The sequence below is a fragment of the Dicentrarchus labrax genome, unplaced genomic scaffold, assembly GCF_905237075.1.
Source record: "Dicentrarchus labrax unplaced genomic scaffold, dlabrax2021, whole genome shotgun sequence".
Lineage (NCBI taxonomy): Eukaryota > Metazoa > Chordata > Actinopteri > Moronidae > Dicentrarchus > Dicentrarchus labrax.
In genome coordinates this window covers 11434708-11455106 of record NW_026136711.1, presented here as the reverse complement: position 1 = coordinate 11455106, position 20399 = coordinate 11434708, and the positions used below count along the sequence as shown (strand labels likewise).

At 38.5% G+C, this 20399-nt stretch overlaps 2 protein-coding genes and 1 long non-coding RNA gene across 3 annotated transcripts; 2 read left to right on the top strand and 1 right to left on the bottom strand.

The window, feature by feature from the left end:
• The first annotated feature begins 922 nt into the window (after positions 1 to 922).
• Positions 923 to 3647, top strand: LOC127371559 (blue-sensitive opsin-like). The gene is made up of 5 exons (XM_051414426.1): positions 923 to 1439; positions 2270 to 2438; positions 2649 to 2814; positions 2927 to 3166; positions 3404 to 3647. The coding sequence occupies exons 1-5, from the start codon at positions 1061 to 1063 to the stop codon at positions 3500 to 3502; spliced, it is 1053 nt and encodes a 350-aa protein (XP_051270386.1). The 5' UTR covers positions 923 to 1060; the 3' UTR covers positions 3503 to 3647.
• A 142-nt stretch (positions 3648 to 3789) lies between these two features.
• On the bottom strand, positions 3790 to 18835 carry LOC127371561 (uncharacterized). The gene is made up of 2 exons (XR_007886417.1): positions 17887 to 18835; positions 3790 to 6034 (listed from the first exon to the last, which is right to left on the bottom strand). It is a non-coding gene; the product is annotated as an uncharacterized LOC127371561 (long non-coding RNA).
• On the top strand, positions 10156 to 12302 carry LOC127371558 (red-sensitive opsin). Its single transcript, XM_051414425.1, has 6 exons — positions 10156 to 10332; positions 10759 to 11055; positions 11157 to 11325; positions 11424 to 11589; positions 11679 to 11918; positions 12012 to 12302. Exons 1-6 carry the CDS (start codon positions 10230 to 10232, stop codon positions 12108 to 12110), a joined length of 1074 nt encoding a protein of 357 aa, XP_051270385.1. The 5' UTR covers positions 10156 to 10229; the 3' UTR covers positions 12111 to 12302.
• Positions 18836 to 20399: the final 1564 nt, after the last annotated feature.

The following is a 20399-nucleotide window of genomic DNA, read 5'->3' as shown; positions in this document are numbered from 1 at the left end:
TTGGCCATGATAATCGTGTAGTGAAAATCTGATATCATGACAGCCCTATTTCTTAAATGGAAGTGAACAAATTAACTGTAACGTGCAAGAGATGATCACACAAGAAGTTGTAAAAGTAAGACATTGTTTCCTGAGAAATTCAAAGTTATGCAATGAGATGACGTGACTTTTTTTCCCTTACTTTTAATGTTTAAAAAGCAATCCACTGATTGTAACCAAAATATTAGAAAATCTAGTTTCATGGATCTTTGCAAACACACAGTTTCACATTTCATTAAATCAGCCCATTTCTTTGGAAACATCTGTAATAGATAAACCCACAAAGCTCTCATAAGTGTTTGTTTAGATTTTGCTCGTCACATTATTTGGTTTCTGGTTTAACTGACAACCTTAAGTTTCTCTTTCTAACCACCATGTCAGGCAGTTTTATACGTATGTCACTTTACTCACACTGTCAAATGTATTAATATCCTCTTAAAAGATTAGGATTTCTCTAAAGACAAGGGAAGCAATTTCTTTGAAAATATTGGTAATGTTCCAAGAGACAAGAGATAACACAAAGCTTGAGGTGAACTTCTACAACCTGGACTACTGAGAGCCAAATGCATGCGACTGACCTCCTGAAGATAAGTGATGCTCAGATTATGTGGTTCACAAACACAGGGCTCTTACATTGGGATGTAATAAGATGATCCTTTTCAGCTCTAGTACTGAGATGCTAATCTCTATATTAGCTCAAAGGTCACGCATGTTGTTATTTTGTTGTTGTATATTGAGTGTGTGATGCGTGTGCACGTACAAGTAAGTCTGGTCTGAACCAAAGCTTTACTGTAAATCCCATTTAAGCCAATTAAGTTGAACCTGAGTAATGTTAAGTAAGTTGCTATAAAAGCTGATGTAAAGTTCTATGAGAGAGAGACAAACCTCGATTAGAAGACAATAACAAGTGCATGTTATTTACATTTAGAAATCTACTATCGGACGTTTTTGTGGAATAATACCATTTCAGCATCTTTTTGAAAAGTGCTGGAAAATTTTTTTGACACTCAACCAGACAAAAATGAGGGGAAGTCGTGCAACAGAGCTTCCAGAAGACTTCTGGATTCCCATCCCTCTGGACACCAACAACATCACCTCCCTCAGCCCGTTCCTGGTTCCCCAGGATCACTTAGGGAGCCCAGCATTCTTTTATTCAATGTCTGCCTTTATGTTTTTCCTATTCGTGGCCGGTACCAGCATTAATATCCTGACTATTGCATGTACTGTTCAATACAAGAAGCTCCGGTCTCATCTGAACTACATCCTGGTGAACTTGGCTGTGGCAAACCTCATCGTTGCCTCTGTGGGCTCCTTCACCTGCTTCTTCTGCTTTGCCTTCAGATACATGATTGTTGGTCCACTGGGGTGCAAGATTGAAGGATTTTCAGCAACCCTTGGCGGTAAGTAGTGTAATAAATAAAATACATTTTACTATGTATATTATTATATTATTGTAAGTGAATATATTATTAATTCAGTAGATTACCATGAAAGCAAACCTTTTAAAACTTATTTATTCTTATGCATGTTGTGATTGTACCATTACCATAAAACTGCAAGCTCTGAACTGGGATCCCTGTGCTGACAGAACAGCTTTAAATAACATGCTGTCACATCGTCTAATGAGAAAACAATGTATTATGGACAACTGTGGGGTCCAGCCATCAGCATCATGATATTAAATTGCTAGTTTTCTTATATGATATTATACATAATATGTTTTTTAGATCTTTACCAAAGAAAAAACACTCATCAGTGTCTCCTCTTGTACAAACATCTGCAGTTATGCTGAAATACAAAATTTTCCATCAATCTTAAAGCATCACTGACTCTGCTAAATTGATGACCTTTTAGAGGCTAATGAAGCTGACTATCCCTTTGTCTAAATTTATAACCAAACCAAGGTACTCCATTATGGTTTCAATTTAATGTCGAAAACTGTGCAGTCTTTTCATTTCAATTCATTCAATGAAAATGTGACAGCACAATAAATCATTAAAGACTCTGCTGAAAATAATTTTAGCCAAACACCACAAAAACAACTGCAGCTGGAGTCTGGCAGAGTGGACTGCGAGCTACCCAGAAGCATTTCTAATAATACCTGTAATCTGATATTTACCATCCTCGCTTTATAATGTTTTAGCTTCTATTACAAATATACTGACTAGAGTTCCCTCACTGATTAGCATTATATTGCACGAGTCTTTTATAGTTTTCAATCTTGTTCCAGGTATGGTAAGCCTGTGGTCTCTGGCTGTGGTAGCGTTGGAGAGATGGCTTGTTGTCTGCAAGCCACTTGGGAACTTTGCCTTCAAGCCGAACCATGCTATAGCTTGCTGCGCAATGACTTGGGTCTTTGGTTTGATAGCAGCAGTTCCTCCACTGGTTGGATGGAGTAGGTCAGTATATAAAAACCAAACACACAACAGTTTTATTAGTTTTTAATAGTTGATATATAAATCCAATTATTCTCAGGAAAGTCCTTCTGCAACTGACTGTACAAATATTTCTCTGTCTTGCTCTTGTAAGGATAATATCCCCTGCCCCTAATTCAAAATATACAGACTCACAACCACAGTACAGTACTGATTCAGTGTCTGTCTCTACAGGTATATCCCAGAGGGCATGCAGTGCTCCTGTGGACCGGACTGGTACACATCTAACAACAAGTTCAACAATGAGTCCTATGTGATGTTCCTCTTCTGCTTCTGCTTTGCTGTCCCTTTAACTACCATTGTTTTCTGCTACTCACAGCTGCTTCTCATGCTGAAATCGGTAGGCAATGTATCTGCTGGGTTTGGGCAGATAGGAATAACATCCTACCTGATTTCATATATATGAGTGTGTGTCCAGACTATAACACACATACGTCATTTTCCATGAACAGGCAGCAAAGGCCCAAGCTGAGTCTGCCTCCACCCAGAAGGCAGAGAGGGAGGTGACCAGGATGGTGGTCGTCATGGTGCTGGGCTTCCTGGTGTGCTGGATGCCTTACGCCTCTTTTGCTCTTTGGGTTATCAACAATCGTGGGCAACCGTTCGACCTAAGACTGGCGACAATACCCTCCTGTCTGTCTAAAGCCTCCACTGTCTACAACCCTATTATCTACATCTTCCTTAATAAACAGGTTTGTTCATTCACCCTGATTTAAGAGCAACACATTTCCTTTAGAATTTATCCCAAGGCCGGTGCTGCCCTCTAATGGCGGCTTTCAAAACATACAATACGGCATCCTCAGGGGGGAAATCTGAAATGTAATTAAAACTTTTTAAGTTCTTAATTTTCTTTAGTCTTTATTTATTTGGATTATATGGACAATAATCACAGGCATAACTAATGTGCCTATGTTGTTTTTCCCTTCCAGTTCCGGTCATGTCTAAAGACGATGCTGGGGATGAGTGGAGATGATGATGAGTCCTCAGCAAGCCAGGTCACTGAAGTCTCGAAAGTCGGACCTTCTTAGGTTGTTTAAGGGTAATTCTGATGACTTACATATTGTAAATAGCACTGAATGGTCAAATGATATAACATTTTGAATGATACTTACAGATAAAGAGTTGTATGCAAAGAAAAATGTAAAAAAAAATAAAGGTTAATTGTGTTTTGTGTCTGCTGGTGTGGTCACTGAATCAGAGTTAGTGGCTCAATGAAGTGTTCAATAAAGCCCTGAAACAGCTAAATTTCCCCCCAGCTCAATGTGGATATTTTGAAAGTCCATATGTTTCAGAAAATCAGCAGTGAGCTACTATGCTAAGAAAATATGTGGTAACATTTATTTTGAAGACAAGTAACAGCATCACATCCAAGTACATGAGGAAAACATAATATACAAAATATTTTACCATTTGTGGGTGTTAGTATACAAAAACAATTTTGTAAATGTCCTCTTTCAGGCTTGACAACACCAGGTTTGATGGAGATAAGTGATGAGATCATTAACACACTGTTGGCTACATTGCACCAAGCAAACACTCATAGCAGGTCTTTATCTAACCATCAATTTATATATACTGTATATGGTTAAACAAAATTCCATTATGAGAGTGTGCATCTGCTCCTCTCGCCTATTTGAAGCCCATCTGTCCACCTGGAGTAGTCACCATTATTCAGCATCTTTAATTCAAATATATTCAAAATACATTGTGGTAGAGTAGTCTTAAATTCAGCCTACAGATGGCACCATACTTCAAAATAAACAAGTCTTATTCACATCAGTTACCATGTGTACATACTGTAACAGTACAGCTGAGGAAGTCACTTAACAAAACTGCCAAGGGGTGTAGTTTCTCATAATATATTATTTTATTTTTTATATATATGTCATTATTTTGGACTTGAGGTCAGCTGTCTGATGGAAACACACAGCCAGACTCAGATTAAATCCAGTCTGTCAGCCTTTTTTACCTCCAGCAGGTGTGTGATTCACTCGTTTACTCACCAAGCAGAGACTTTACTGCTTTACCGTAGAGAGTTTAAAGGATTACTTGGCAGACGAATACACACATCTTTGCATACAATGCAAACAAGAATAATTTTCAATTTGGGACCAATTCCCAACATGACAATAATTACTACAGCAATAAAATGCATCGTTATCATAATCAATCACAATTTAAAGGACCAGTATGTAAGACTTAGGGGGATATATTGGCAGAAATGGAATACAATGTTTTCATTAATCTATAATTACCTGTAAACAAGACTTATTATTCATTAAGAATGAGCACTTTGCCACTAACTCTTACACACTTGTCCTATAAAGTAGTTACATGCACTTGTAACTGTTGTTTTTAAATACTTTAACATGATAAGCTTAAGAGGGTTAGCTAAATAGGATTCACCTTGGCATAGATGCTCCCTGTGCTGTTAAAGAAAAAAAATGGCAAAAAGGCAATCCCCTACACAATAAAGGGGAAGAGGGGTGATCTTAGTCTGAAACGCACAGTTTACACTCACCTATTTATGTGAAAAATAGCCGTCAAAACCATGTCACAGAAAATACGTCCTCTGCACTGTACCAGCTGTTACCTGTATGTGCATCATGGAAAGGGCTTAAAGACACACATACAATTCATACAATAAATCTGAACATATGAAGCTATGCTGGAACAACAATTGTTTCAACAATTGAATATTAAAATTAACCATGTGGTTATATGTTTTCTGTGTGTCATGCTGCTGAGAAAGGATGGAAATCAGTAAAATCAACACTTGGAAATACCAGTGAAACCATTTCCTCTTGGCTTTAGGCCATCATGGGTAATCTGTGTTGCTGGGGAAAGGGGAAACAATAATATTCTGGTTATTAAAACATCCTCAACAACAAAGGCAAGCAAATCTGAGACTAGGATTATTACCTGATGTGAAGTGAACACAAGACCATACTAGTAGCAAAGGTGGACTCTGTTCACTTCACACCAGTGTAATCATTAATAGTCACTAGACAAGTAGACAACCTGCTATTCAACTGGCGAGTGTATAAACCACTGGTCCCGTGGTCATGGTTGTAATGGAGATTCCTGTTGGTAGTCGGGAGCAAATCCGAGTTCTGCTAGTAGTGAACTTTTACCAAACACGAATAGTTCAGAACTAGCGGAATTCCAGACCTACCCTCGAAACATCACAGCATCACATGGAAATAGGTCTCAAGAGGGGTAAAAAAAAAACGTTAACTAGCATCAACTCAACCTCGTGAAAGATATGTAAATTTACATTAAGATACTGAACACAAAATATTCTCCCCTAACACAACTTTACATTTAAAAAAAATCTTTGTTTAGCATTAAAGCTATTTGAAGCAAAACTACTATATACTGTGAAAACTTACCAGAGTTCAGGTAAAGTTAACTACTAATATGAATAGAGATATTTTGTAAATAAACAAAAATAGAAGTAAAATTTACAGATTTCTTTAGTTGCACGATCCATCCTCTTCTTGGTGTGCTGTCCCTGTCCCACATGGATTCAAATCTTCAAGCCAGCCACCTGTGAAAGACTTGGATCAGAGAAAAACACAGAAACAACAGATTAAATGAACCACTATAGCAGCTTCCGCTTACCTCTGCTTTCTACAATGACCCGTCATTCCGGAGAGATTAAGGTGTTACGGAGTGAGCACGCCAGAAGTAATCACTCTGTGTTAATCTGTTTTATGGAGGAGCTCAAGCTGTCCGTATAATCTGCTTTGGTCTGCTGGAAATTTTGAAACCGTCACCTGCATTTCACTGGATCAACCTAGTTTGAGGTTGTTCTAGTTAGAGTTCAACAGAAGGGAGAAACGGTTACCACAGCTTCAATGCCTTAAACAAGATAAATTCATATAGTGTCAATTTGATCAGTATTATGTCAACGTTATAGCTGCCTCATACAGAGGCTCTTTACCAGGCAATGCAGGGCATTCTCTTTTGGGCAATCTTATAATGAATGATACAGTGAATGGCAATAGATAATAGATCCACAATGGAGTGTTTGTTAAATGCTTCTCTACACAGTGCTATGCAGCATGTGTCATCCAACAAGTGTCTCTGCGTTTTTTCTACCATGGCCACATTGTTTGCTTGCCATCTATTGACAGTTTATAGGCTTAAGACATTCCTCTTTGATAAAGCTTATAGTTAGGGCTGGATCAGGTGAGTCCTGAACCATCCCTTAGCTATGCTGCTATAGGCCTAGACTATCGGGGGATTTCCCATGGTGCACTGAGCTCCTCTCTTCCTCTCTCTTTCTGCACTCGTTCATGTCCCATTAATGCATGTTACTAACTTCACTTCTTCCCCGGAGTTCTTGTGCTTTCTCGTCTCGCAGGTTCTTATCTATCCTGGTGGAGCCTCCTGCCATGGTCCTGCTAGATGCCATTACCAATACTGTTGTTGCTGTGCACCTGTCTGTCTGTCTGTCTGTCTGTCTGTCTGTCTGTCTGTCTGTCTGTCTCTCTTTCTCTCTCTCACCCCAAATGGTTCGAGACAGATGACCACCCACCTAGAGCCGAAGGATCTGTCCTAGGTTTCTGCCTCTTAAAAGGCAGTTTTTCCTTGCCCTTGTCGCCAAGTGCTTGCTCATGGTGGTACTGTTGGGTCTCTGTAAATAATGTTATAAAGAGTTCGGTCCAGGCCTGCTCTATTTGAAAAGTGTCCTGAGATAACTTCTGTTATGAATTGGCGCTATACAAATAAAATTGAATTGAATTAAATTGAATATATAGATGCCACTGTACACTTATAGACAGTCTCTCCTCGTAGACATTCATGTGTTGTATACACAAGAAATATGTTTGTAGTAGTTGTGTGAACAGAGACAAAAGAAATCCTACTCTCTGAACATTACACACCTAAGCTGATCAGATCATTAGTATGTTGGCAAATAAATGGCAATAAATCTTTAACTTAATGCTTAATTGAAATGGCCTTTAAATTGTAGTAGACAGCAACTAAGTGTCCGATAGACTGGCTGAGCAGATGAAGAACTCAGCAGCCAATAAAGACAGTAATTAAATATGCAAGAGGACAACAAATTCCTTAATCACTGGGTGCTCTTATCATCTAAAGTCAATAATACAGGAGTTAACAAACCGCCATTAATGGCATTACAGTTTTCATGTTAAGTTTGCACTCTAAATAGAGGCAACAGAAGTGTGTTTGTGTGTGTGTGTGTGTGTGTGTGTGTGTGCGTGCATTCACATACATGTGAAAGATGAAAGATGAATGTTTGCATGTGTGTGCAATTTACTCTTTCCTACTGTGTGATGTGGTATTCATGCTAATGACTGCAGACAGTAAGGTGTAAATGTTATTGCTGTTCTTGCTATGTGCTCTTTTAAATTTAGTCACTGACTTTGAATGTCCCCGTGTTCCAAATACAATATTGTTTTAAATAGATATTGTTTTTCTTAAGAAATAAACATTCACTGATACTACCACTGGACCACTTAATCAATCAATCATTCAATCAATCTAGAAATCATCATTTAAATTATGGTAGATTGTCCTTTCTGTTTTGTGTGTATTTGTGTGATTAGCACATACATTACTATACTCTGGGATCATATATTTGTTATTTTAGGTTAGTATGGTTTAGTTAACCTGTTAGTTGAAATAATATGAAGGTGAGGCAGAGGATTTAAGGCCTCAATATGCTTAAAACAAACTCAGTTCTATGTTGTGTCATCCAACCATTTGAACCATATATTATATAAGATCCATCACTAGATGACTATGACTGCAAAATGATTAATTTTTATAAGGGAAGCCTTGTTTCTGAAATGTTTCCAAGGGGACTTCAGGCAGCAGTTTCATTCTGAAAAGTGTTTAAGACAAAATCCCCTCAAATCCAATTCTTTTCGTAATTCACTAGGACCATGTAAGCAAATTAGATAATTAGTATGCCAGCTGGTTGGTGTCTACTTCACATATGGAGATAAAATGTTACCGTAATGCATAATTGAAATGGCCATTTTAAATTATAATTATAAGAATTAATTAGTTGAATAAACATGCAACTATGCCATTGTCCAAAAGACTGCCTGAGCCAATTAAGAAGCCAGAAAGAAAGTAATTAAGTATGCAAGAGGACACCACATTCCTCAATCACTGGGTGCTCTTATCTTCATCTTAGGTCACTTATCCTGTTGGGAATACTTAGAACTGAAGAGCTTGGGACAGACACACCTGTCAACTAGCTTCACATTGCCAAAAATCTGTGCACATGTGAAATTAAAAATACAGATATCCGTAATAAAATGTCACACAGTTGGTAAAATGCCTTCCAACTTAATGTTAAAACTTTGATTATCAGGTTAATGACTTTGCCAAATCAAGAATGTGCTTTGGGTTAAATTAATAAATATCAATTAATATAGCAATTAATAAACATCAATAAGACTCTTGCAGAACTTCTTTGGCTCCACTCCAGCATCTCACATGGTCATCCTTATAGCCCCACAAGTGAGCAACCTTGGATGGCTTTGTCCAGCTTAGCTGCATTTGAGCCACATAAAGTAAAAATATCTTTTTGGATTCTTTTATCTTTTCATAATATCAACACCACACTTCATTGATCTCATTGTGCATTTGTCTTCCACATTGCCCTTGCACTTAGTACTATGACGTAAATTGTAGGATCAAGGGCATGTTGAAAAATCCGATGTTCTGAAGTGAACTATTCATTACGGAAGGATTACAAGTGTCTTACTTCCTCCACATGTCAACAACTGTGACTGTGGCTATTTTAGTTCTGTGGATCAACACTTGTCCAATCAAGCTGCCTTAAGACTTGGCTGTCCTTTCATGCCCACCAAGCTCCACATATATACTTATCAGGACCACAACATCATACACAATATGAATTAAGTTGATAAGCACAGTTTGCTGTGGTTGTTTTATATTTGGATGCAATTCCTGACCACGAGAGTCCAAATAAAGAAATATTCCTCTGCATCCAAAAATATAAGAAAATAAACATAAGCTTTGAATTTTAATCATCTGATACACATATTCAGTGTTGCTTTATAGCATACTCATTTCTACATTTCATACAACTATAGAGTTGTAAGAGGCATTGATGCATATGTTGAATGAGAGTAGATGTCTACATGGTTCTGAGTCAATTGTCTTCACAAAGTGTTGTATTGTTTGTATCTTAATAGGCCTACCTATTCTAAACTTCCTAAATCTTGCCACTGACAAATACCCCCACATTGTAATAAAACAACTAATACTGAAACTAATAAAAACTACATTCAAACTAACTTATTTAAAAAATAACTGAAACATGAAATCCCACTCTGAAAATTAACTAAAACTAAGTAAAAGCGAAAAATACGAAACTATTTACTCTGGGCATACTGTAGGAATCAATGAAGGCAAATGATGGCTCAAAATTTACATTGACCCATTAGTGAAAGGTCTCGCTGCTAATCCCGGAGTGGAGGGACATCCGCTTTCAAACAAGATTATTGCGCATTTTGTGACTTAACCTAATAAGCTGTTAGTTTTAATTACAGGTTAAAATACATTTGCTCATGACTTTTGCTGCCAAGAAGCACACCCAGGCTGTAATTTGATTGTCACCTAATCCCATTCGATGTCTCTGAAGCTTCAGTATAAAAGGCTTAAGTCAGATGTGTAGCAGCAGTCACCCAAGGAGGCTGCAAGTGACAAGAAGTCTGACTGCAGAGACCTCCTTCTAAGATCAGAATGGCAGAAGAGTGGGGAAAACAAGTATTTGCTGCCAGGCGGTACAATGAAGATACCACCAGGGGATCTGCTTTTGCCTACACAAACACCAATAATACCAGAGGTACAGTATCATCATTTTATTTATTTTTTTGCCCAGGATGAATGAATAATATGATGGAAATATTTATTATATGAGATGATATATAAGAATGTCAGCTACTTTTAAAAAATTGACTTGAGAGCTTTGTTAAAGCTACTATCTGAAATGATAAAACCAAAAAAAGGCTGCTTTGTAAAACAGATTGCCAGCTACCAGCCCAGCACAAAATGAGAGAGCATGTTTAACAAAGTTAACAAAGTTTGTGTAGTGTACGGTATATACAATATTGTATACCAAATTACAAAATGATTTTGTTTAACTATGAGAAAGTAGTGCACTGTATTGCTTCCAAGACCTTACAAAATAAGACAATGTGGACTTGTGAGACCACATGAGATTCCAAATTGTGAGACTCATTATGAGAGTGTTTTCTTTTGTTTTCTACAGATCCTTTTGAGGGGCCCAATTACCACATTGCTCCACGATGGATTTACAACCTTTCAACACTCTGGATGTGTATCGTGGTCGTCTTATCAGTCTTCACCAACGGTCTTGTCTTGGTGGCCACCGCAAAGTTCAAGAAACTCCGTCACCCTCTGAACTGGATCTTGGTCAATCTTGCAATTGCTGATCTTGGAGAGACAGTTTTTGCCAGCACCATCAGTGTATGCAACCAGTTTTTTGGTTACTTTATTCTCGGACACCCAATGTGCGTCTTTGAGGGCTATACTGTCTCCGTTTGTGGTAAGTGCTCACAGTTTTTCTCCTTGGTGGAACAGCTTATAAAGACTATTATCAGGCTGCGAGTTCAATACCTTAACTGAGTATCCTTCTTCCTTACACAGGTATTGCTGCTCTCTGGTCCTTGACTATCATCTCCTGGGAGAGATGGGTAGTTGTGTGCAAACCTTTTGGAAATGTCAAGTTTGATGAGAAATGGGCCTCAGGTGGAATTATTTTCTCCTGGGTTTGGGCAGCATTTTGGTGTGCTCCCCCCATCTTTGGATGGAGCAGGTAGCTTGTTGATTTTTTTATCTTAATAATTATAATATCTTAATTTTTAAAACTTAATGTATGAGTGGAAATGCAAATTAAACACTTTCTTACATCAGGTACTGGCCTCATGGACTGAAGACTTCCTGTGGACCTGATGTATTCAGTGGAAGTGAGGACCCCGGAGTCCAGTCCTTCATGATTACACTTATGATTACATGCTGTTTTATTCCTCTGGCTATTATCATCCTGTGCTACCTTGCTGTCTGGTGGGCTATCCACAGCGTAAGTTATCTTAATTGCAATTTTATACTCTGTATAGAGTAGACCACAGCCTGGCAGAACCTTACACTGTGTCGATTGGTTGAGCACAGGTTGCCATGCAGCAGAAGGAATCAGAGTCCACCCAGAAAGCTGAGAAGGAAGTGTCCAGGATGGTCGTTGTCATGATCATCGCCTACATTGTCTGCTGGGGACCTTACACCTTCTTTGCTTGCTTTGCCGCGGCTAACCCTGGATATGCCTTCCATCCTCTGGCTGCTGCCATGCCTGCATACTTTGCCAAGAGCGCCACCATCTACAATCCAATTATCTATGTCTTCATGAACCGACAGGTGGGCCCAACAGTCACATTGATCAGATTCCTCAGTCTAAATCAAATGTGTTTGGTTTCCATCTTTAAATACTTTCTTTTCTCTCTCCATCAGTTCCGTTCATGCATCATGCAGCTCTTTGGCAAAGAAGCAGATGATGGCTCTGAAGTATCCACATCAAAGACAGAAGTCTCCTCCGTGGCTCCTGCATAAACTTCCATGTTCTCCCTTCTTGGAAGAACACTGAGAAGCATTGTGATTTGTACAGTAAATATTTATTGTTTCCAATTTCTTTTTTTTAGTAAATATAGCTTTCATGCAAATGAAAAAAAAAAAAAAACATAAAGCAAATTAATCATTATTGTCACTGCTCTTTTTGAGATGAACATAAAAAAATCAAGCATATTGAAGGTTTTCCTTTGGTTATTTTTTTAACTACTGGTGCAGACCTTGAACATTTTCTAAACATTTTCATTATCACTGGTGTTCATGTTTCTAGCAAAACAACCTTACAAATGTTTTAATGTCTTCAGAAACTTAAAGCAGCTGCAGATTGTCTATTAGAACTGATAAAAAACTAAATTAAACATAGGGGTTCACTCCTGTACAGTGGAAAATGTATTTAAGGATTCATTCTAAGAGTCAGAATCAAAGATTACCCTTCTAGATTATCTCCATCCTCCTCCTGGGAGTTGGCTGATAAAGACTTTCACACCTGGAACCAAAATCAGTTTCAAGAAATATCGGGTTGCTGACTTTGCTTTGAAGACTGATGTTGGTGGACAAACACACAGATATCTTTAAGTACAAAAAAGGGAAGGTCATTTTTTGTTGTGGGCCTGAATTACCCCCACAGTACCTTGTATCTGGGGCTCTGGCCATCATGGGTTATCTGTGCTGAAGGAAAAAAGCCTTAAAATAGAAAACAGGTCAATACAACATCTACACAATACACAATTAGACACAAATATGAGAGTAAGATCATTACCTGATGTGAAGTAAAGACAGCCATATGATAAGCAAAGGTGGACTCCACTTCACACAAACGTAATACAATTATATAGCACCTTTCGAGAGCAGCTTTTAGTAAAAGACAAAAGAGCCAATAACTGAGCAAAAGCGATCTCCTGTGGGAAAAATTTAGGAGCGACTACCTCAAAAGCACAGTCTGCACTCTTAGGTAGGACAATGCAAGGTTCTAAACAAGATCACACGAATTGAGAACTGATTTTATGAATTTGGTTAAATGCCTGGCAGCAGCATTTTGGAATACTTGTAAGCAGTTTCAGGGATGTCTTCTTAAGGCAGGTCAAAAGGGAATTGCAGGCAAGACAGGAAGAAAATACACATGTAGACCACTACAGTTGTTCAACAATCAAGGGTGGAAAAACAGATTTTCACACATGGTCATGCAGATTCCCATTGGCATTTGGAAGCAAATTCAAGTTCTGCTACTTTTATGAAACACAGTGGGATTCCTAAACTATCATTAAAAACAGCATCTTATGGAAGTAAGAGTCAAGAGGGGTGAAAATGTCTGCACTTGAAACTACTTCATGAATTAGATCACAAATATAGCAATTCTACATTAAAGCACTAATATGCATACATTAACATATGGAAATAAAAGACAAAAGAGAAAGAAATTACAGATTTCTTTAGTTCCAGGATCCATCTGCCTCCTCTTTGGAAGTCTTAGTTCCACGCAGAGGTACAAACAAATCTGTGAGGCGGTTTCCTGTGAGGCAACTGGACTGAAGAAAAGCACTAATAACATTGCCTGCCTCTCTGTCCCTCCTCTACATCCATATTCTTAATTCCCTAGATCCCATTAATTATCATTTCCAATCCATCCGCACTGTTGTGGCAGACACACCAGATTAAACCATTATAGGCTTTGGTCAGCCTATGCATTCTCCTGAGGTGAACTGTTATTCTGGAGAGATTAAAGGTTTGTGGGACATATGAGGTCATTGAGTTAATTTGTTTCGTGGAAAAACCTGAAGTGTTCCTTTAATCTCATTTGGTCTTCGTGTACATGAGAAATCTGCTCAATGTGACAAACCACATTGACATCTGCTATCCTTTAAAGTACCCCCTAATGCACAATGTGAGCTTAGTTAAAATGAGAAAAGTCAAACAAATCAAATCTAATTATATACATTTTAGTTCTCTTTGGATAAACAATAGAACAGAATTATGAAATTATCATTTCCAACTGCAAAGTTTGGCATAGAAACATTTCATCATAGAACTTACATCTGAGCGCATTATTTTAATAAGATAAATGTCAGTATGAAGGAAACAATAAAACATCATTGCGCAGCATCACATGACGATTAAAAGACAATGATTTCAACCAGGGATGCAAAAAATTGGATTTTTGCCAACATCCATCATGCCAATGTTTTCTAACTCATTTGGCCGATTGCTGATGCCGATATATGCAAGTTTTTTTTCAAACTAATTGTAGAAACATTAGGTCTTTCCTGTAGTGGAAGTATCATAATATTATGCCTACTCTTATCGTGATGGCCCACTGGCAGATGCAGACATAAAATAAACATTTACATTCAAACCGTAAAATTCATCCTACTTTAACAGGCTTGGATGATGCTCTCCTTGAGACAATTCTAACAACAACCAGGGCAAATTTGACCTATTTCACAAGCTGTCCACAGGGATCTTGAGAAAGTTAGTGCTTTCTACAACTATACAGCAATTAAAGCCACCTGAAAGAACAGTAATATACACAGTGTACTCTTTTTTACACTATTGGATAAATGAGCCAAAATTAGGACATAATGTAGTGTGTGGCTTAACATAACAATGCACAATCTTAAATGAACAAAACCAGCTGGCTGTCCAGAGCGATACACTCTCAGACTATCTTTAAAAACAGCATCTTATGGAAGTAAGAGTCAAGAGGGGTGAAAATGTCTGCACTTGAAACTACTTCATGAATTAGATCACAAATATAGCAATTCTACATTAAAGCACTAATATGCATACATAAACATATGGAAATAAAAGACAAAAGAGAAAGAAATTACAGATTTCTTTAGTTCCAGGATCTACACTCTGAGACTTTCTGATTGATGCCTTTGTCCCTAGGATGGTTGTGGTCATAATCTTTTGGCTTTGTTTGAGGACTGGAGGAGGCTGCTGCATTGTCAGAGCAAGAACAGACATTCAAGGGAGGCACAAGGCTTATTGCAGGGGGGCATCAACTTACTGCCAAGTGGCAACGTAATGATGCATAGTAAAGGTGAAACCATTCATTGTTATGCTCCCCAGGAGAACATTTTAAGAAAAGAAATCACAAAAATATTTCATTCTCACTGTTTTTCTAATAATCTGACTAAAAACACACGAGAAAATCACTTAGGTGTAAACAAATGTAATCACACACGTTTACATTGACTGAAATGTATCTAAATCACAGAAAACCACAGAGTACTACAGCCCTCCTACCAGCCAGGCAGCAAGAAACATATCTCCATACTTACAAACAGGTTCATGGGGTAGATGTGGAGACTAACCTGTTTAAGCCCATTGTGGAGCCGAATCTCAGCTGCTGTCACTGGCGTCTGTTTTTTTTGTTCTTCACAAATTCGTGGTAGTAACTGGGATGAAAACTTTTAAGATGGGTAATTAAATTTGTAGGGTTAATGGAATTATTGTTCTGCAGTAGGCCACTCCCACTGCCATGCCCTAGTTTAATTTGGCATGAGCACACACTCTTGATACTAGTGACGTATAGGGTTAGTAATTGTGTTAATTTACTTCCACCCCTGGCAGGTCAGATGTCAAGGTCAGCAAGAGTTCTATGGAGCTGATACGGATTCTGTGTCTAGTTCCAGGAAATTTTAGTTCAGTAGATGCCACATTATATCAGTGTCAGGCTGCCACCGATATCAGTGGTATTTAGATCCTTTACTTTACTTAACTAACCACTTGGAAAAGCTGTCGATATGTTAATGCATAATTCCTAATAATCAATTGATGTATATTGGATTTAATTCAGTAACACTTCAGATTTCAGCCTGTACAAAATATGTACTGTACCTGTAGCTACCCAGTAAGTATTCCAAGGGACTAAGGGGTAACCAACTTGTATTTAAGTGGGACCTAGATCTAAATTACTCCATAAGTATGTTTAACCACAAAGAACATAATAATTACAGGCAAAGGAACACATTATCTTACAACCCACATACCCATATCACCTCAGCTGGAATTTCTTGTGCATACGTTTTAAAAAAAAGTTGGCAATATTGTAGAGTGTATGAACAGCCCATTGCACTACTCTTTTTTTCTGTATGTGGTCCAATAAACGTTAAAAATTGGTCTCTGAGTAAAAGCCATATCTGATTAACTACATTACTTTTGAAAACATAAACGTAACTTTTTTATAGTTATAACTAATAAGATACAAGCTTGTTGGGCTTTGTCCAATGTTTAGAGTTTTTTTCTAAAAGAGGCTCTTGACCAGGACACAGTAAAGCACATTATGAGATTCTGTCAAAATATTAAGATTTTTAGAAGGGAATGATTGATCCTGATCCTAATTTGGATTAGGATGTCTTTTTCTGTAATGGATAAGTGTGTGGTATTAAACCCCTTCAAATATGACTTCTTGAGACTATACTACTACTATTACTACTACTGTAACTTTACTTATATTTAATTCAACATTAACTGGCAATGATTACACTCATAAAAAGTCAACCAACCCCAACTATGTTGAATTGGAAAGGGATTTTGATCATCAGTGCAACATGCTTGACATTATGACAATACACAAAAAGGGGGGAACAAATTCTGATAATTATGGCCTCTCATTCTCTTAACAGCTTTGGATGAACACAGCTTTCACACTGAACACACTTTAACAAAAAATAAACGATTTAAAAATCGTCCACTGGACCACTGCTAGCAATTTAATGTTTGTTTAATGTCTGTCTGCAAATGAAAAATGACTTTTTCTTTTTCCTGTTTCACCACCAGACTGTCTCATTTATGTCATTGTTTATGATATGCTATTTAAGCTCATATCTAACCTTAGGCTAAAGAGACTCATTATTGTGATTAATTTCATCCTTTCAGATGTGTCTGATAGGGTCAAAACTGTGACCAAAGTCTTCTCTTTAAGATATGACATTCTCTACTGTGACGTTCCTTGAAGTAAGTCTTATTGGAGGAAATTAAAGTGTCTCTTCCCAAGTTCAGTGTTGCTTTATTTTCTATTCATTTCCACATCTAATAAATAGATAACATTGGATATTGCCTTCTTATTGGAGAATTAAAGGTGTCTTACTTCCCAAGTTCAGTGCTTCTTCATTTGCTATTAATTTCTACATCTAATAAATAGATAACATTGTATAGCAAACAATATCAATATACATATAACAATATATTATATGTCTTTATGTCTTAGTCAAAGCTGTTGCAAGTTGTCCACACCAGAGGTGTTCAGACGGAAATCCGCTCCTAAGAATTTAGACCTTATTCTGAATCCTAACCCAAATAACTACTTTATTAATTACAGTACAAAATAGGTTTATTGCAATGCCGCTGGGTATTGCCTTGTGACTTTAATTCGATTTTTATCTAATCGTATCTATAATTATAACAGCTTAAGTCAGATGTGTAGCAGCCCGCTGAGGAGAGTTTATTTTATTTTATTTTATTTTATTTTATTTAATTTTATTTGAAAGAGAGGGGAAGAGGTAGGGCCCAACCATTCCGCCCCACCTGCTCCGCTCACCTAATCCAGTCCCCCCCCGCCTTTATTCTATTATAATAATGACATTATCATGATTATTGTGAGAAGGAAAAAAAAGTAAATAAATAAATAAGAAACTATAGTTAAGATGAACCTGAATCAAACATTGCATTTTAAAGCAGTCAACAGTGGGATATGCATTGCCATTAGACACACACACACACACACACACGCACGCACGCACAGAGACTTTGAACCTACCGGTACTTTGAGTGGCGGCAGCACTGTCCTCTCTCCAGTCCCTTCTGTCAGTACAGCGGGAGGCGGCGTTTCTCCGAGCAGAACCTCCTCATCAAATCACTCGGACCTAAATTTGTGAGTGAGGTCCTCTTCAAAAGCAAGCTGACTCAGCTGGGCCTTGCGTCCGTGCAGCATACTGCGCCGATACTCTGAGAAGACGCTTTTGAGCGTGGAAAATTAAAAATATAAATAATTAAAATATGCTGAAATAGTTTTCATACATTGCTGTGGAAGCTCCTAAACTTAGGGCAAGGGTGTAGGCTGTGAGAACAGTCGGCATAGCCTGGAGTGCACAGTTGAATGTGCTGAGGATGTTGGATTTTGTCCATTTTCCATCTTCTGGGGGAACCGGGGTGTCAGTCATTTTCTTCACCAGGAACTCACGAGCCACAGTATATTCAGATTCAACCACATCAGTTCCAGCTAATATCAGGAGAGGGGTTACCTTTGATGGGTCCAGGAAATTATCATCGGCCTCTCGGTTCAAAGCAGCCAGTGCGCCAATGAGCTCGCTACTGCGCTCTCCAAAACGCGCATTCATCTCTCCTTGCACAGCATCGATAACACTGTAAAACAGTGTGTTGAACTCAGTCTTTTCGTCTATGTCACTTTGTGGCTGACCAACTGTTTCTTCAACTGCAAATCCGCGGAGGTTCTTGCTAATTGTGCGTCTTCTCTTGCCTGGAGCGGGGTCGGTCGCCGGCACAGCCTCGGTGGCCGATGCTGGAGGAGCGCAGAGATCCCACAGTGCACAAAACTCGTTTTCTGTGCGCAGTGTCTTCACGCAGTCAGTGAACAAGTCCATATCCTCGGCCTGTAGTAGTCTGTTAGGCGGCTCGAAAAGTGACAACAGTTTCATAACAAGGTGCGCAATGAAAAGCAGCAGGGGCTAGCTCAAATAGTGGCATCGCCAGCTCGCAGTGGCATTTCCAGTTGCAGGTTGAGATGCCAACGATTTTTCCTGAAATGCCACGGCATCTTTCGCCGTTTATGGGGTATAACGGTTGCAAACAAGGGCTGTGTCCGAAATCACCCACTACTCATATAGGCCTACTAGCAAACCATACACAACCAAACCAGTGGCCTATAGATAAACACACATAAACGGCGAAAGACGCCGTGGCATTTCAGGAAAAATCGTTGGCATCTCAACCTGCAACTGGAAATACCACTGCGAGCTGCCGATGCCACTATTTGAGCTCGCTGTCTCTCATGAAAGGATAACTGCGCTGCGTAATGGCACGAAGCAGCCCCGTAGCCTCGACGCGCACCTCCGTATGAAGGCCTCGTGTGTTTTCCACCTCGGTCAGTAATGTGGATATGTCGTGAAAACTCTTCACCACAACTTTGACCGTTGCCAAGTGGCCAGTCCGTCTCTGTTCCAAGAGACGTTTCAGGGTCTCGCCTTTGTACAGAATAGCCACGGTTGGCTTCCTGATGAAGTTGTACAGCATGTTGCATACTCCAAAAAAATCCTCGACAGCTGCTTCACTGGACATGGCATGAATCACAACCAGATGACGTTGGTGATTAAAGCAGTGAATAGATGGTATCTGACATTTGTTGGGGTCTCTACCATCATCATGACTTTAATATTTTTTTTCAGTAAAAACTAAAATTGTGATTGTGGTATATGAAGTAGCGATGATGTGAAGATGTATTGATTGTATATAAAAAAGGTTTATTACAAAAAAGATGTGAGCATGATTTCAAGCCCCGGGAGCTTGGAGAGCATCCTGCCAAATGAACAGCTCTCCCTATTTCACCTGGACACAGGTTTATATAGGTCTGTTTAACTCCAAAAAATCAAAAGAAACGACTGTTTCCAATCCAGATGTTTAATATGATGAGGGGAGGTGGGGGTTATCAGGTAAAGGTCAGAGGCCCTTAAGCCATAAACAGTTGAGGCCTAAGGCCATTCAACCATAAACATTCTATAGTAAGAATTAGTCATTTAACCTCATGTACTACTAACACTACATATGTTGACATATACCATTTGAACTTATAACAGAATGTAATTTAAATTTATAAGCCTTCAGATACCACATGTGGTGGAAATTCAATTCAGCCCATTCATGTGAGATGCAAGAATTAGACAAAGTCAATCAGTTTGTCTTTTCACCCAGGTGTAACTCTGCGCAGAGTGAGCCTCTCAGCTTGTTAGCATGAAAAGGACTCCCTTTTTCAGAGCTGCACCCTTATTTATTGAAGAAAGAGAAACAAATCAGGTGGTACATAGTAGATAACAGTTGGATATGTTAACGAATATCATAACCTTGAACAAAAGGGAGATGTCTGGAGCCAGTCTCTAGAGAATTCATCCTCTCCTCCCATAGCGACAGTAAAACATTTGAGACATTGTAATCACAGGTTGACTGTTAATTTTCATTGTGTGGGAGAAGTACCAGGTGCTGAGGGCACCCTTGAAACAGTTAGACATTTTTGTACGCACAATAGTTCATAAGCATGAG

Excerpts from the sequence above, each read along its gene's own strand:
- LOC127371559 (XM_051414426.1), top strand. The coding sequence starts at position 1,061 with ATGAGGGGAAGTCGTGCAACAGAGCTTCCAGAAGACTTCTGGATTCCC. Across the intron at positions 2,815-2,926 it reads TGCTTCTCATGCTGAAATCG|GCAGCAAAGGCCCAAGCTGA; the intron begins GTAGGCAATGTA and ends TTCCATGAACAG. Across the intron at positions 3,167-3,403 it reads ACATCTTCCTTAATAAACAG|TTCCGGTCATGTCTAAAGAC; the intron begins GTTTGTTCATTC and ends TTTCCCTTCCAG.
- LOC127371558 (XM_051414425.1), top strand. The coding sequence starts at position 10,230 with ATGGCAGAAGAGTGGGGAAAACAAGTATTTGCTGCCAGGCGGTACAAT. Across the intron at positions 11,056-11,156 it reads CTATACTGTCTCCGTTTGTG|GTATTGCTGCTCTCTGGTCC; the intron begins GTAAGTGCTCAC and ends TTCCTTACACAG. Across the intron at positions 11,919-12,011 it reads ATGTCTTCATGAACCGACAG|TTCCGTTCATGCATCATGCA; the intron begins GTGGGCCCAACA and ends TCTCTCCATCAG.